The sequence below is a fragment of the Dendronephthya gigantea genome, unplaced genomic scaffold (assembly GCF_004324835.1).
Source record: "Dendronephthya gigantea isolate DGI-Jeju-01 unplaced genomic scaffold, DenGig_1.0 000030F, whole genome shotgun sequence".
Classification (NCBI taxonomy): Eukaryota; Metazoa; Cnidaria; class Anthozoa; order Malacalcyonacea; family Nephtheidae; genus Dendronephthya; species Dendronephthya gigantea.
This window is the reverse complement of record NW_021163040.1, coordinates 2,082,527-2,096,713: the sequence shown is the minus strand read 5'-3', so window position 1 is coordinate 2,096,713 and position 14,187 is coordinate 2,082,527. Positions and strand designations below refer to the sequence as shown.

The 14,187-nt window shown below is 35.3% G+C and overlaps 1 protein-coding gene and 1 long non-coding RNA gene across 11 annotated transcripts in view; both read right to left on the bottom strand.

The window, feature by feature from the left end:
- Positions 1-237: 237 nt before the first annotated feature.
- The window catches only part of LOC114524189, a 66,740-nt gene continuing 52,790 nt past the window's right edge, over positions 238-14,187 (bottom strand). For 2 of the 10 annotated variants that reach the window (XM_028545325.1, XM_028545318.1), the window contains 17 exons: positions 13,859-13,963; positions 13,459-13,569; positions 12,385-12,495; positions 9,573-9,677; positions 9,175-9,285; positions 8,500-8,604; positions 8,097-8,207; positions 6,356-6,460; positions 5,955-6,065; positions 5,280-5,384; positions 4,880-4,990; positions 4,204-4,308; positions 3,801-3,911; positions 3,131-3,235; positions 2,728-2,838; positions 1,661-1,771; positions 240-1,092 (listed from right to left, as the gene is read on the bottom strand). In XM_028545325.1, coding sequence (XP_028401126.1) covers positions 1,000-1,092; positions 1,661-1,771; positions 2,728-2,838; positions 3,131-3,235; positions 3,801-3,911; positions 4,204-4,308; positions 4,880-4,990; positions 5,280-5,384; positions 5,955-6,065; positions 6,356-6,460; positions 8,097-8,207; positions 8,500-8,604; positions 9,175-9,285; positions 9,573-9,677; positions 12,385-12,495; positions 13,459-13,569; positions 13,859-13,963 — 1,827 coding nt within the window. In that variant the 3' untranslated portion in view covers positions 240-999. Of the gene's footprint in view, positions 1,093-1,660; positions 1,772-2,727; positions 2,839-3,130; positions 3,236-3,800; positions 3,912-4,203; positions 4,309-4,879; positions 4,991-5,279; positions 5,385-5,954; positions 6,066-6,355; positions 6,461-8,096; positions 8,208-8,499; positions 8,605-9,174; positions 9,286-9,572; positions 9,678-12,384; positions 12,496-13,458; positions 13,570-13,858; positions 13,964-14,187 lie in introns of all 10 variants that reach the window. The other 8 variants (XM_028545322.1, XM_028545317.1, XM_028545323.1 and 5 more) reach the window with 8 other exon arrangements.
- Positions 11,309-11,805, bottom strand: LOC114524191. Its single transcript, XR_003687082.1, has 2 exons — positions 11,716-11,805; positions 11,309-11,423 (listed from the first exon to the last, which is right to left on the bottom strand). It is a non-coding gene; the product is annotated as an uncharacterized LOC114524191 (long non-coding RNA).

The following is a 14,187-nucleotide window of genomic DNA, read 5'->3' as shown; positions in this document are numbered from 1 at the left end:
TTTATGGTTCCTTTACAAACGATGCAAAGAAATTCATGACTGCTCTTCGAAGGTCCCTAGTAGGTTGAGAGTGAAAAGTCTGCTTCATTCTAATTCCGAGACTACCGAAGCGCATGGCGACGCGAACAGTTTCGACATCACAAGAGAGACTTGGTGAGTCATACGTTTTATCTTTCAAAATTTAATTGTTCTAGGTGCTTTTGAAAAGCAAATTTATAAGTATATCGATAAATGCATAAGGCTGTTTATGCTATTGTTTATGCTTCGCATAAAGAAAGCATATAATTCGCTAGGTATAATCTTGATGATATGTTTAATATTTTGTATTCCTTTTGGGGGTCAGTAACATTCCAAAGGACCAATTTTTGTCCTCACTCTACTGTATTTGCTTTCTAAATGCTGTACACATTGGATAGTTGATTTGACTGAATGTTCCAGAGTAGTTTATACTTTTTAATAGAGTTGAGAACTAGCTTACCCTTTTAATTGACTTGACTACTAGCTACATAATTAAATAAAATTTTTCCATTTTAAAGACACTATATGAGATGTACCCAGACCCCAACTTTTCAAATTTCAAGATAAGTTATAATTCATTTAATTATACCTGTGTATACCTGGCAATACATCCTAAATTCTGTTACAAAAATAAATCTTAATTCATAAATTGGTTATCATTTACCATGGTCTATTAACAGATGCTTGCGCACATGCATCTTAAATTGGAAAATTGTAAATGCCAGATCCTCTTATGCATTTAATTTATATTTTCAGGTTACCTTTATTGATTATACGAAGATTATGAATTAAAGCGATGATGTTATTGCAACAGTTTAGCCTGAGTCTGTTGAGCAGGCACTATATACATTATAACAAGCAAGAACAAGGGTGACCAACAAGACAGGAAAACAAGACCAAGTGTCCAGTCGAGACGTCAAGTCAAAAAACTGTATTTAGAGTAAGACATTATGTTAAACTAAACTGCATGCTTAAAGATATTTATACAATTCTTCTGGTGTTTTCATCTTCAACAAAATCAACAACTGCACTACCACAGTCTTCTTCGTCATCACAATGTTTGGTTGTTTCTACCTTCATTTTGGGTTGAAATATATGAATTAAATAAAACGTGAATTTTATTATCGCTAAACTTTTGAAAAAAAGAACTGCTTATTTATAACCGTCCACTCAGTCCGTTTCATCTGCATAGGAATCTTCAGGCGGTAGAAAATTTTTATTTGTTATTTGTCCACGCCTGGAATATTTCTATACGCATGAAACTGACAGTATAGTGAACGTTTCTTGGAAAGCAATACTTTTTAAGGATATATATTCTATATTTATGTATATTATATATGCTGTGCGAATTTTCGTACGTATAAGCGCCTAAGGTTTAAAATCATTTACTTTAATACTTATAAATAAACGATTGAATATAGATGGTGGATAGGGTTGGATTCTTCGTTACGTAGTTCCCCGCCCCGTGAAGACAAAAGACCCTGGGTACGAGGTTGTGAATATGAATGTATAGGGTTGGATTCTTTTGATATTGTGGTGTGTTTTCTCTGTTATAAATTAATTACACAAAAACTTATGAAGGTTTTAGGTTTTTGTGTGCGAGTAAAACCAAAAACGCGAAAATGGAGAGAGCGGACCTTACTTTATGCCCATTCGACATTGACTTGGAAACGATTTCGTACAATGTTTCGCGGTTATCTGCATTGGCTGAGTTCGGCAAGACTCTAACTGCAAACGTGTCCTTGACTGAATCCTAAGAAATTAAAGTATACAAAGACGCGTAATGTTGCAAGTTTAAGAGGAGGGATTTGTCCCAAGTGCCGAAAGGCGTCTCCATGAGCTTACATTCCTTCTCCCAAGATCTATAACTGACGCGTAATTCTAACACTGTGCTCGAAAATATTAAATATTCCAGAAAAAATATAATCTCAAATCTATTTTTTTATACTGCGGTGTTATGCTAGCTCATTTCTGGACAGGTACTGTACTATGTCTTTGCATGCATATTGTTTTATTGCTAATCCTAGCGCGATTGATAATTATACCTTGTCTTTTACAGGAAATGGCCTTCTGTGTTTTCATCTTCAACAAAATCAATAACTGCACTACCACAGTCTTCTTCGTCATCACAATTTTTGGTTGTTTTTACCTTCGTTTTGGGTTGAAATATATGAATTAAGTAAAACGTGAATTTCATTTGCAAACTTTTGAAAAAAAAACTGCTTATTTATAACCGTCCACTCAGTTCGTTTCATCTGCACAGAAATGTTCAGGCGGTAGACAATTTTTATTTGTTATTTGTCCACGCCTGGAAGATTTCTATACAGATGAAACTGACAATATATTGGACGTTTCTTGGAAAGCAATACTTTAAGGATATATTCTATATTTATGTATATTATATATGCTGTGCGCATTTTCGTACGTATAAGCGCCTAAGTTTTAAAATCATTTACTTTAATACTTATAAATAAACGATTGAATATGGATGGTGGATAGGGTTGGATTCTTCGTTACGTAGTTCCCCGCCCCGTGAAGACAAAAGACCCTGGGTACGAGGTTGTGAATATGAATGTATAGGGTTTGATTCTTTTGATATTGTGGTGTGTTTTCTCTGTTATAAATTAATTACACAAAAACTTATGAAGGTTTTAGGTTTTTGTGTGCGAGTAAAACCAAAAACGCGAAAATGGAGAGAGCGGACCTTACTTTATGCCCATTCGACATTGACTTGGAAACGATTTCGTACAATGTTTCGCGGTTATCTGCATTGGCTGAGTTCGGCAAGACTCTAACTGCAAACGTGTCCTTGACTGAATCCTAAGAAATTAAAGTATACAAAGACGCGTAATGTTGCAAGTTTAAGAGGAGGGATTTGTCCCAAGTGCCGAAAGGCGTCTCCATGAGCTTACATTCTTTCTCGCAAGATCTATAACTGACGCGTAATTCTAAAACTGTGCTCGAAAATATTAAATATTACAGAAAAAATATAATCTCAAATCTATTTTTTTATACTGCGGTGTTATGCTAGCTCATTTCTGGACAGGTACTGTACTATGTCTTTGCATGCATATTGTTTTATTGCTAATCCTAGCGCGATTGATAATTATACCTTGTCTTTTACAGGAAATGGCCTTCTGCTGTTTTCATCTTCAACAAAATCAATAACTGCACTACCACAGTCTTCTTCGTCATCACAATTTTTGGTTGTTTTTACCTTCGTTTTGGGTTGAAATATATGAATTAAGTAAAACGTGAATTTCATTATTGCAAAACTTTTGAAAAAAAAACTGCTTATTTATAACCGTCCACTCAGTTCGTTTCATCTGCACAGAAATGTTCAGGCGGTAGACAATTTTTATTTGTTATTTGTCCACGCCTGGAAGATTTCTATACAGATGAAACTGACAATATATTGGACGTTTCTTGGAAAGCAATACCTTTAAAGGATATATATTCTATATTTATGTATATTATATATGCTGTGCGCATTTTCGTACGTATAAGCGCCTAAGTTTTAAAATCATTTACTTTAATACTTATAAATAAACGATTGAATATGGATGGTGGATAGGGTTGGATTCTTCGTTACGTAGTTCCCCGCCCCGTGAAGACAAAAGACCCTGGGTACGAGGTTGTGAATATGAATGTATAGGGTTTGATTCTTTTGATATTGTGGTGTGTTTTCTCTGTTATAAATTAATTACAAAAACTTATGAAGGTTTTAGGTTTTTGTGTGCGAGTAAAACCAAAAACGCGAAAATGGAGAGAGCGGACCTTACTTTATGCCCATTCGACATTGACTTGGAAACGATTTCGTACAATGTTTCGCGGTTATCTGCATTGGCTGAGTTCGGCAAGACTCTAACTGCAAACGTGTCCTTGACTGAATCCTAAGAGATTAAAGTATACAAAGACGCGTAATGTTGCAAGTTTAAGAGGAGGGATTTGTCCCAAGTGCCGAAAGGCGTCTCCATGAGCTTACATTCTTTCTCGCAAGATCTATAACTGACGCGTAATTCTAACACTGTGCTCGAAAATATTAAATATTACAGAAAAAATATAATCTCAAATCTATTTTTTTATACTGCGGTGTTATGCTAGCTCATTTCTGGACAGGTACTGTACTATGTCTTTGCATGCATATTGTTTTATTGCTAATCCTAGCGCGATTGATAATTATACCTTGTCTTTTACAGGAAATGGCCTTCTGGTGTTTTCATCTTCAACAAAATCAATAACTGCACTACCACAGTCTTCTTCGTCATCACAATTTTTGGTTGTTTTTACCTTCGTTTTGGGTTGAAATATATGAATTAAGTAAAACGTGAATTTCATTATTGCTAAACTTTTGAAAAAAAGAACTGCTTATTTATAACCGTCCACTCAGTTCGTTTCATCTGCACAGAAATGTTCAGGCGGTAGACAATTTTTATTTGTTATTGTCCACGCCTGGAAGATTTCTATACAGATGAAACTGACCATATATTGGACGTTTCTTGGAAAGCAATACTTTTTAAGGATATATATTCTATATTTATGTATATTATATATGCTGTGCGCATTTTCGTACGTATAAGCGCCTAAGGTTTAAAATCATTTACTTTAATACTTATAAATAAACGATTGAATATAGATGGTGGATAGGGTTGGATTCTTCGTTACGTAGTTCCCCGCCCCGTGAAGACAAAAGACCCTGGGTACGAGGTTGTGAATATGAATGCATAGGGTTGGATTCTTTTGATATTGTGGTGTGTTTTCTCTGTTATAAATTAATTCGCAACACAAAAACTTATGAAGGTTTTAGGTTTTTATGTGCGAGTAAAAGCAAAAACGCGAAAATGGAGAGAGCGGACCTTACTTTATGCCCATTCGACATTGACTTGGAAACGATTTCGTACAATGTTTCGCGGTTATCTGCATTGGCTGAGTTCGGAAAGACTTTAACTGCAAACGTGTCCTTGACTGAATCCTAAGAAATTAAAGTATACAAAGACGCGTAATATTGCAAGTTTAAGAGTAAGGATTTGTCCCAAGTGCTGAAAGGCGTGTCCATGAGCTTACACTCTTTCTGGCAAGATCCATAACTGACGCGTAATTCTAACACTGTGCACGAAAATATTAAATATTACAGAAAAAATATAATCTCAAATCTATTTTTTTATACTGCGGTGTTATAGCTAGCTCATTTCTGGACAGGTACTGTACTATGTCTATGCATGTTGTTTTATTGCTAATCCTAGCGCGATTGATGAATATACCTTGTCTTTTACAGGAAATGGCCTTCTGCTGTTTTCATCTTCAACAAAATCAACAACTGCACTACCACAGTCTTCTTCGTCATCACAATTTTTGGTTGTTTTTACCTTCGTTTTGGGTTGAAATATATGAATTAAGTAAAACGTGAATTTCATTATCGCTAAACTTTTGAAAAAAAGAACTGCCTATTTATAACCGTCCACTCAGTTCGTTTCATCTGCACAGAAATCTTCAGGCGGTAGACAATTTTTATTTGTTATTTGTCCATGCCTGGAAGATTTCTATACGGATGAAAATGACAGTATAGTCGACGTTTCTTGGAAAGCAATACTTTTTAAGGATATAAATTCTAAATATTTATGTATATTATATATGCTGTGCGCATTTTCGTACGTATAAGCGCCTAAGGTTTAAAATCATTTACTTTAATACTTTAAATAAACGATTGAATATAGATGGTGGATAGGGTTGGATTCTTCGTTACGTAGTTCCCCGCCCCGTGAAGACAAAAGACCCTGGGTACGAGGTTGTGAATATGAATGCATAGGGTTTGATTCTTTTGATATTGTGGTGTGTTTTCTCTGTTATAAATTAATTACACAAAAACGTATGAAGGTTTTAGGCTTTTCGCGTGCGAGTAAAATCAAAAACGCGGGAATGGAGAGAGCGGACCTTACTTTATGCCCATTCGACATTGACTTGGAAACGATTTCGTACAATGTTTCGCGGTTATCTGCATTGGCTGAGTTCGGCAAGACTCTAACTGCAAACGTGTCCTTGACTGAATCCTAAGAAATTAAAGTATACAAAGACGCGTAATGTTGCAAGTTTAAGAGGAGGGATTTGTCCCAAGTGCCGAAAGGCGTCTCCATGAGCTTACATTCTTTCTCGCAAGATCTATAACTGACGCGTAATTCTAAAACTGTGCTCGAAAATATTAAATATTACAGAAAAATATAATCTCAAATCTATTTTTTATACTGCGGTGTTATGCTAGCTCATTTCTGGACAGGTACTGTACTATGTCTTTGCATGCATATTGTTTTATTGCTAATCCTAGCGCGATTGATAATTATACCTTGTCTTTTACAGGAAATGGCCTTCTGCTGTTTTCATCTTCAACAAAATCAACAACTGCACTACCACAGTCCTCTTCGTCATCACAATTTTTTGTTGTTTCTACCTTCATTTTGGGTTGAAATATATGAATTAGATAAAATGTGAATTTCATTATCGCTAAACTTTTGAAAAAAATAACTGCTTATTTATAACCGTTCACTCAGTTCGTTTCATCTGCACAGAAATCTTCCGGCGGTAGACAATTTTTATTTTTTATTTGTTGACGCCTGGAGGATTTCTATACGGATGAAACTGACAGTATAGTGGACGTTTCTTGGAAAGCAATACTTTTTAAGGATATACAGTATATTCTATTATGTATATTATATATGCTGTCGCATTTTCGTACGTATTAGCGCCTAAGGTTTAAAATCATTTACGATAATACTTATAAAATAAACAATATAATATAGATGGTAGGGTTTGATTCTTCTTTGCGTAGTTCCGCGCCCCGTGAACACAAAAGACCCTGGGTACGAGGTATTGAATATGAATGCATAGGGTTGGATTCTTTTGATATTGTGGTGTGTTTTCTCTGATATAAATTAATTACACAAAAACTTATGAAGGTTTTAGGCTTTTACGTGCGAGTAAATTCAAAACGCGAAAATGGAGAGAGCGGACCTTACTTTATGCCCATTCGACATTGATTTGGAAAGGATTTCGTACAATTTTCGCGGTTATCTGCACTGGCTGAGTTCGGCAAGACTCTAACTGCAAACGTGTCCTTGACTGAATCCTAAGAAATTAAAGTATACAAAGATGCGTAATATTGCAAGTTTAAGAGGAGGGATTTGTCCCAAGTGCCGAAAGGCGTCTCCATGAGCTTACATTCCTTCTCGCCAGATCTATAACTGACGCGTAATTCTAACACTGTGCTCGAAAATATTAAATATTACAGAAAAATATAATCTCAAATCTATTTTTTTATACTGCGGTGTTATGCTAGCTCATTTCTGGACAGGTACTGTACTATGTCTTTGCATGCATATTGTTTTATTGCTAATCCTAGCGCGATTGATAATTATAGCTTGTCTTTTACAGGAAATGGCCTTCTGGTGTTTTCATCTTCAACAAAATCAATAACTGCACTACCACAGTCTTCTTCGTCATCACAATTTTTGGTTGTTTTTATCTTCGTTTTGGGTTGACATATATGAATTAAGTAAAACGTGAATTTCATTATTGCTAAACTTTTGAAAAAAAGAACTGCTTATTTATAACCGTGCACTAAGTTCGTTTCATCTGCACAGAAATGTTCAGGCGGTAGACAATTTTTATTTGTTATTTGTCCACGCCTAGAAGATTTCTATACAGATGAAACTGACAATATATTGGACGTTTCTTGGAAAGCAATACTTTTTAAGGATATATTCTATATTTATGTATATTATATATGCTGTGCGCATTTTCGTACGTATAAGCACCTAAGGTTTAAAATCATTTACTTTAATACTTATAAATAAACGATTGAATATGGATGGTGGATAGGGTTGGATTTTTCGTTACGTAGTTCCCCGCCCCGTGAAGACAAAAGACCCTGGGTACGAGGTTGTGAATATGAATGTATAGGGTTTGATTCTTTTGATATTGTGGTGTGTTTTCTCTGTTATAAATTAATTACACAAAAACTTATGAAGGTTTTAGGTTTTTGTGTGCGAGTAAAACCAAAACGCGAAAATGGAGAGAGCGGACCTTACTTTATGCCCATTCGACATTGACTTGGAAACGATTTCGTACAATGTTTCGCGGTTATCTGCATTGGCTGAGTTCGGCAAGACTCTAACTGCAAACGTGTCCTTGACTGAATCCTAAGAAATTAAAGTATACAAAGACGCGTAATGTTGCAAGTTTAAGAGGAGGGATTTGTCCCAAGTGCCGAAAGGCGTCTCCATGAGCTTACATTCCTTCTCCCAAGATCTATAACTGACGCGTAATTCTAACACTGTGCTCGAAAATATTAAATATTACAGAAAAAATATAATCTCAAATCTATTTTTTTATACTGCGGTGTTATGCTAGCTCATTTCTGGACAGGTACTGTACTATGTCTTTGCATGCATATTGTTTTATTGCTAATCCTAGCGCGATTGATAATTATACCTTGTCTTTTACAGGAAATGGCCTTCTGGTGTTTTCATCTTCAACAAAATCAATAACTGCACTACCACAGTCTTCTTCGTCATCACAATTTTTGGTTGTTTTTACCTTCGTTTTGGGTTGAAATATATGAATAAAGTAAAACGTGAATTTCATTATTGCTAAACTTTTGAAAAAAAGAACTGCTTATTTATAACCGTCCACTCTGTTCGTTTCATCTGCACAGAAATGTTCAGGCGGTAGACAATTTTTATTTGTTATTTGTCCACGCTTGGAAGATTTCTATACAGATGAAACTGACAATATATTGGACGTTTCTTGGAAAGCAATACTTTTTAAGGATATATATTCTATATTTATGTATATTATATATGCTGTGCGCATTTTCGTACGTATAAGCGCCTAAGGTTTAAAATCATTTACTTTAATACTTATAAATAAACGATTGAATATAGATGGTGGATAGGGTTGGATTCTTCGTTACGTAGTTCCGCGCCCGGTGAAGACAAAAGACCCTGGGTACGAGGTTGTGAATATGAATGCATATAGGGTTGGATTCTTTTGATATTGTGGTGTGTTTTCTCTGTTATAAATTAATTACACAAAAACTTATGAAGGTTTTAGGTTTTTATGTGCGAGTAAAACCAAAAACGCGAAAATGGAGAGAGCGGACCTTACTTTATGCCCATTCGACATTGACTTGGAAACGATTTCGTACAATGTTTCGCGGTTATCTGCATTGGCTGAGTTCGGCAAGACTCTAACTGCAAACGTGTCCTTGACTGAATCCTAAGAAATTAAAGTATACAAAGACGCGTAATATTCCAAGTTTAAGAGTAGGGATTTGTCTCAAGTGCTGAAAGGCGTGTCCATGAGCTACATTCTTTCTGGCAAGATCACAACTGACGCGTAATTCTAACACTATGCGCGAAAATATTAAATATTACAGAAAAAATATTATCTCAAATATATTTTTTTATACTGCGGTGTTATAGCTAGCTCATTTCTGGACAGGTACTGTACTATGTCTATGCATCTTGTTTTATTGCTAATCCTAGCGCGATTGATAATTATACCTTGTCTTTTACAGGAAATGGCCTTCTGGTGTTTTCATCTTCAACAAAATCAACAACTGCACTACCACAGTCTTCTTCGTCATCACAATTTTTGGTTGTTTTTACCTTCGTTTTGGGTTGAAATATATGAATAAAGTAAAACGTGAACTTCATTATTGCTAAACTTTTGAAAAAAAGAACTGCTTATTTATAACCGTCCACTCTGTTCGTTTCATCTGCACAGAAATGTTCAGGCGGTAGACAATTTTTATTTGTTATTTGTCCACGCTGGAAGATTTCTATACGATGAAACTGACATATATTCGACGTTTCTTGGAAAGCAATACTTTTTAAGGATATATATTCTATATTTATGTATATTATATATGCTGTGCGCATTTTCGTACGTATAAGCGCCTAAGGTTTAAAATCATTTACTTTAATACTTATAAATAAACGATTGAATATAGATGGTGGATAGGGTTGGATTCTTCGTCACGTAGTTCTCCGCCCCGTGAAGACAAAAGACCCTGGGTACGAGGTTGTGAATATGAATGCATAGGGTTGGATTCTTTTGATATTGTGGTGTGTTTTCTCTGTTATAAATTAATTACACAAAAACTTATGAAGGTTTTAGGCTTTCGCGTGCGAGTAAAATCAAAAACGGAATGGAGAGAGCGGACCTTACTTTATGCCCATTCGACATTGACTTGGAAACGATTTCGTACAATGTTTCGCGGTTATCTGCATTGGCTGAGTTCGGAAAGACTTTAACTGCAAACGTGTCCTTGACTGAATCCTAAGAAATTAAAGTATACAAAGACGCGTAATATTGCAAGTTTAAGAGTAAGGATTTGTCCCAAGTGCTGAAAGGCGTGTCCATGAGCTTACACTCTTTCTGGCAAGATCAACAACTGACACGTAATTCTAACACTGTGCACGAAAATATTAAATATTACAGAAAAAATATAATCTCAAATCTATTTTTTTATACTGCGGTGTTACAGCTAGCTCATTTCTGGACAGGTACTGTACTATGTCTATGAATGTTGTTTTATTGCTAATCCTAGCGCGATTGATGAATATACCTTGTCTTTTACAGGAAATGGCCTTCTTCTGTTTTCATCTTCAACAAAATCAACAACTGCACTACCACAGTCTTCTTCGTCATCACAATTTTTGGTTGTTTTTACCTTCGTTTTGGGTTGAAATATATGAATTAAGTAAAACGTGAATTTCATTATCGCTAAACTTTTGAAAAAAAGAACTGCCTATTTATAACCGTCCACTCAGTTCGTTTCATCTGCACAGAAATCTTCAGGCGGTAGACAATTTTTATTTGTTATTTGTCCATGCCTGGAAGATTTCTATACGGATGAAAATGACAGTATAGTCGACGTTTCTTGGAAAGCAATACTTTTTAAGGATATAAATTCCATATTTATGTATATTATATATGCTGTGCGCATTTTCGTACGTATAAGCGCCTAAGGTTTAAAATCATTTACTTTAATACTTATAAATAAACGATTGAATATAGATGGTGGATAGGGTTGGATTCTTCGTTACGTAGTTCCCCGCCCCGTGAAGACAAAAGACCCTGGGTACGAGGTTGTGAATATGAATGCATAGGGTTTGATTCTTTTGATATTGTGGTGTGTTTTCTCTGTTATAAATTAATTACACAAAAACGTATGAAGGTTTTAGGCTTTCGCGTGCGAGTAAAATCAAAAACGCGGGAATGGAGAGAGCGGACCTTACTTTATGCCCATTCGACATTGACTTGGAAACGATTTCGTACAATGTTTCGCGGTTATCTGCATTGGCTGAGTTCGGCAAGACTCTAACTGCAAACGTGTCCTTGACTGAATCCTAAGAAATTAAAGTATACAAAGACGCGTAATGTTGCAAGTTTAAGAGGAGGGATTTGTCCCAAGTGCCGAAAGACGTCTCCATGAGCTTACATTCTTTCTCGCAAGATCTATAACTGACGCGTAATTCTAAAACTGTGCTCGAAAATATTAAATATTACAGAAAAAATATAATCTCAAATCTATTTTTTTATACTGCGGTGTTATGCTAGCTCATTTCTGGACAGGTACTGTACTATGTCTTTGCATGCATATTGTTTTATTGCTAATCCTAGCGCGATTGATAATTATACCTTGTCTTTTACAGGAAATGGCCTTCTGCTGTTTTCATCTTCAACAAAATCAACAACTGCACTACCACAGTCCTCTTCGTCATCACAATTTTTGGTTGTTTTACCTCATTTTGGGTTGAAATATATGAATTAGGTAAAATGTGAATTTCATTATCGCTAAACTTTTGAAAAAATAACTGCTTATTTATAACCGTTCACTCAGTTCGTTTCATCAGCACAGAAATCTTCAGGCGGTAGACAATTTTTATTTGTTATATTTGTTGACGCCTGGAGGATTTCTATACGGATGAAACTGACAGTATAGTGGACGTTTCTTGGAAAGCAATACTTTTTAAGGATATACAGTATATTCTATACTTATGTATATTATATACTGTCGCATTTTCGTACGTATTAGCGCCTAAGGTTTAAAATCATTTACGATAATACTTATAAATAAACGATAATATATAGATGGTAGGGTTTGATTCTTCTTTGCGTAGTTCCGCGCCCCGTGAACACAAAAGACCCTGGGTACGAGGTATTGAATATGAATGCATAGGGTTGGATTCTTTTGATATTGTGGTGTGTTTTCTCCGATATAAATTAATTACACAAAAACTTATGAAGGTTTTAGGCTTTTACGTGCGAGTAAATTCAAAACGCGAAATTGGAGAGAGCGGACCTTACTTTATGCCCATTCGACATTGATTTGGAAAGGATTTCGTACAATTTTTCGCTGTTATCTGCACTGGCTGAGTTCGGCAAGACTCTAACTGCAAACGTGTCCTTGACTGAATCCTAAGAAATTAAAGTATACAAAGATGCGTAATATTGCAAGTTTAAGAGGAGGGATTTGTCCCAAGTGCCGAAAGGCGTCTCCATGAGCTTACATTCCTTCTCGCCAGATCTATAACTGACGCGTAATTCTAACACTGTGCTCGAAAATATTAAATATTACAGAAAAAATATAATCTCAAATCTATTTTTTTATACTGCGGTGTTATGCTAGCTCATTTCTGGACAGGTACTGTACTATGTCTTTGCATGCATATTGTTTTATTGCTAATCCTAGCGCGATTGATAATTATAGCTTGTCTTTTACAGGAAATGGCCTTCTGGTGTTTTCATCTTCAACAAAATCAATAACTGCACTACCACAGTCTTCTTCGTCATCACAATTTTTGGTTGTTTTTACTTCGTTTTGGGTTGAAATATATGAATTAAGTAAAACGTGAATTTCATTATTGCTAAATTTTTGAAAAAAAGAACTGCTTATTTATAACCGTCCACTCAGTTCGTTTCATCTGCACAGAAATGTTCAGGCGGTAGACAATTTTTATTTGTTATTTGTCCACGCCTGGAAGATTTCTATACAGATGAAACTGACAATATATTGGACGTTTCTTGGAAAGCAATACTTTTTAAGGATATATATTCTATATTTATGTATATTATATATGCTGTGCGCATTTTCGTACGTATAAGCGCCTAAGGTTTAAAATCATTTACTTTAATACTTATAAATAAACGATTGAATATGATGGTGGATAGGGTTGGATTCTTCGTTACGTAGTTCCCCGCCCCGTGAAGACAAAAGACCCTGGGTACGAGGTTGTGAATATGAATGTATAGGGTTTGATTCTTTTGATATTGTGGTGTGTTTTCTCTGTTATAAATTAATTACACAAAAACTTATGAAGGTTTTAGGTTTTTGTGTGCGAGTAAAACCAAAAACGCGAAAATGGAGAGAGCGGACCTTACTTTATGCCCATTCGACATTGACTTGGAAACGATTTCGTACAATGTTTCGCGGTTATCTGCATTGGCTGAGTTCGGCAAGACTCTAACTGCAAACGTGTCCTTGACTGAATCCTAAGAAATTAAAGTATACAAAGACGCGTAATATTGCAAGTTTAAGAGTAAGGATTTGTCCCAAGTGCTGAAAGGCGTGTCCATGAGCTTACACTCTTTCTGGCAAGATCAACAACTGACACGTAATTCTAACACTGTGCACGAAAATATTAAATATTACAGAAAAAATATAATCTCAAATCTATTTTTTTATACTGCGGTGTTACAGCTAGCTCATTTCTGGACAGGTACTGTACTATGTCTATGAATGTTGTTTTATTGCTAATCCTAGCGCGATTGATGAATATACCTTGTCTTTTACAGGAAATGGCCTTCTTCTGTTTTCATCTTCAACAAAATCAACAACTGCACTACCACAGTCTTCTTCGTCATCACAATTTTTGGTTGTTTTTACCTTCGTTTTGGGTTGAAATATATGAATTAAGTAAAACGTGAATTTCATTATCGCTAAACTTTTGAAAAAAAGAACTGCCTATTTATAACCGTCCACTCAGTTCGTTTCATCTGCACAGAAATCTTCAGGCGGTAGACAATTTTTATTTGTTATTTGTCCATGCCTGGAAGATTTCTATACGGATGAAAATGACAGTATAGTCGATCGTTTCTTGGAAAGCAATA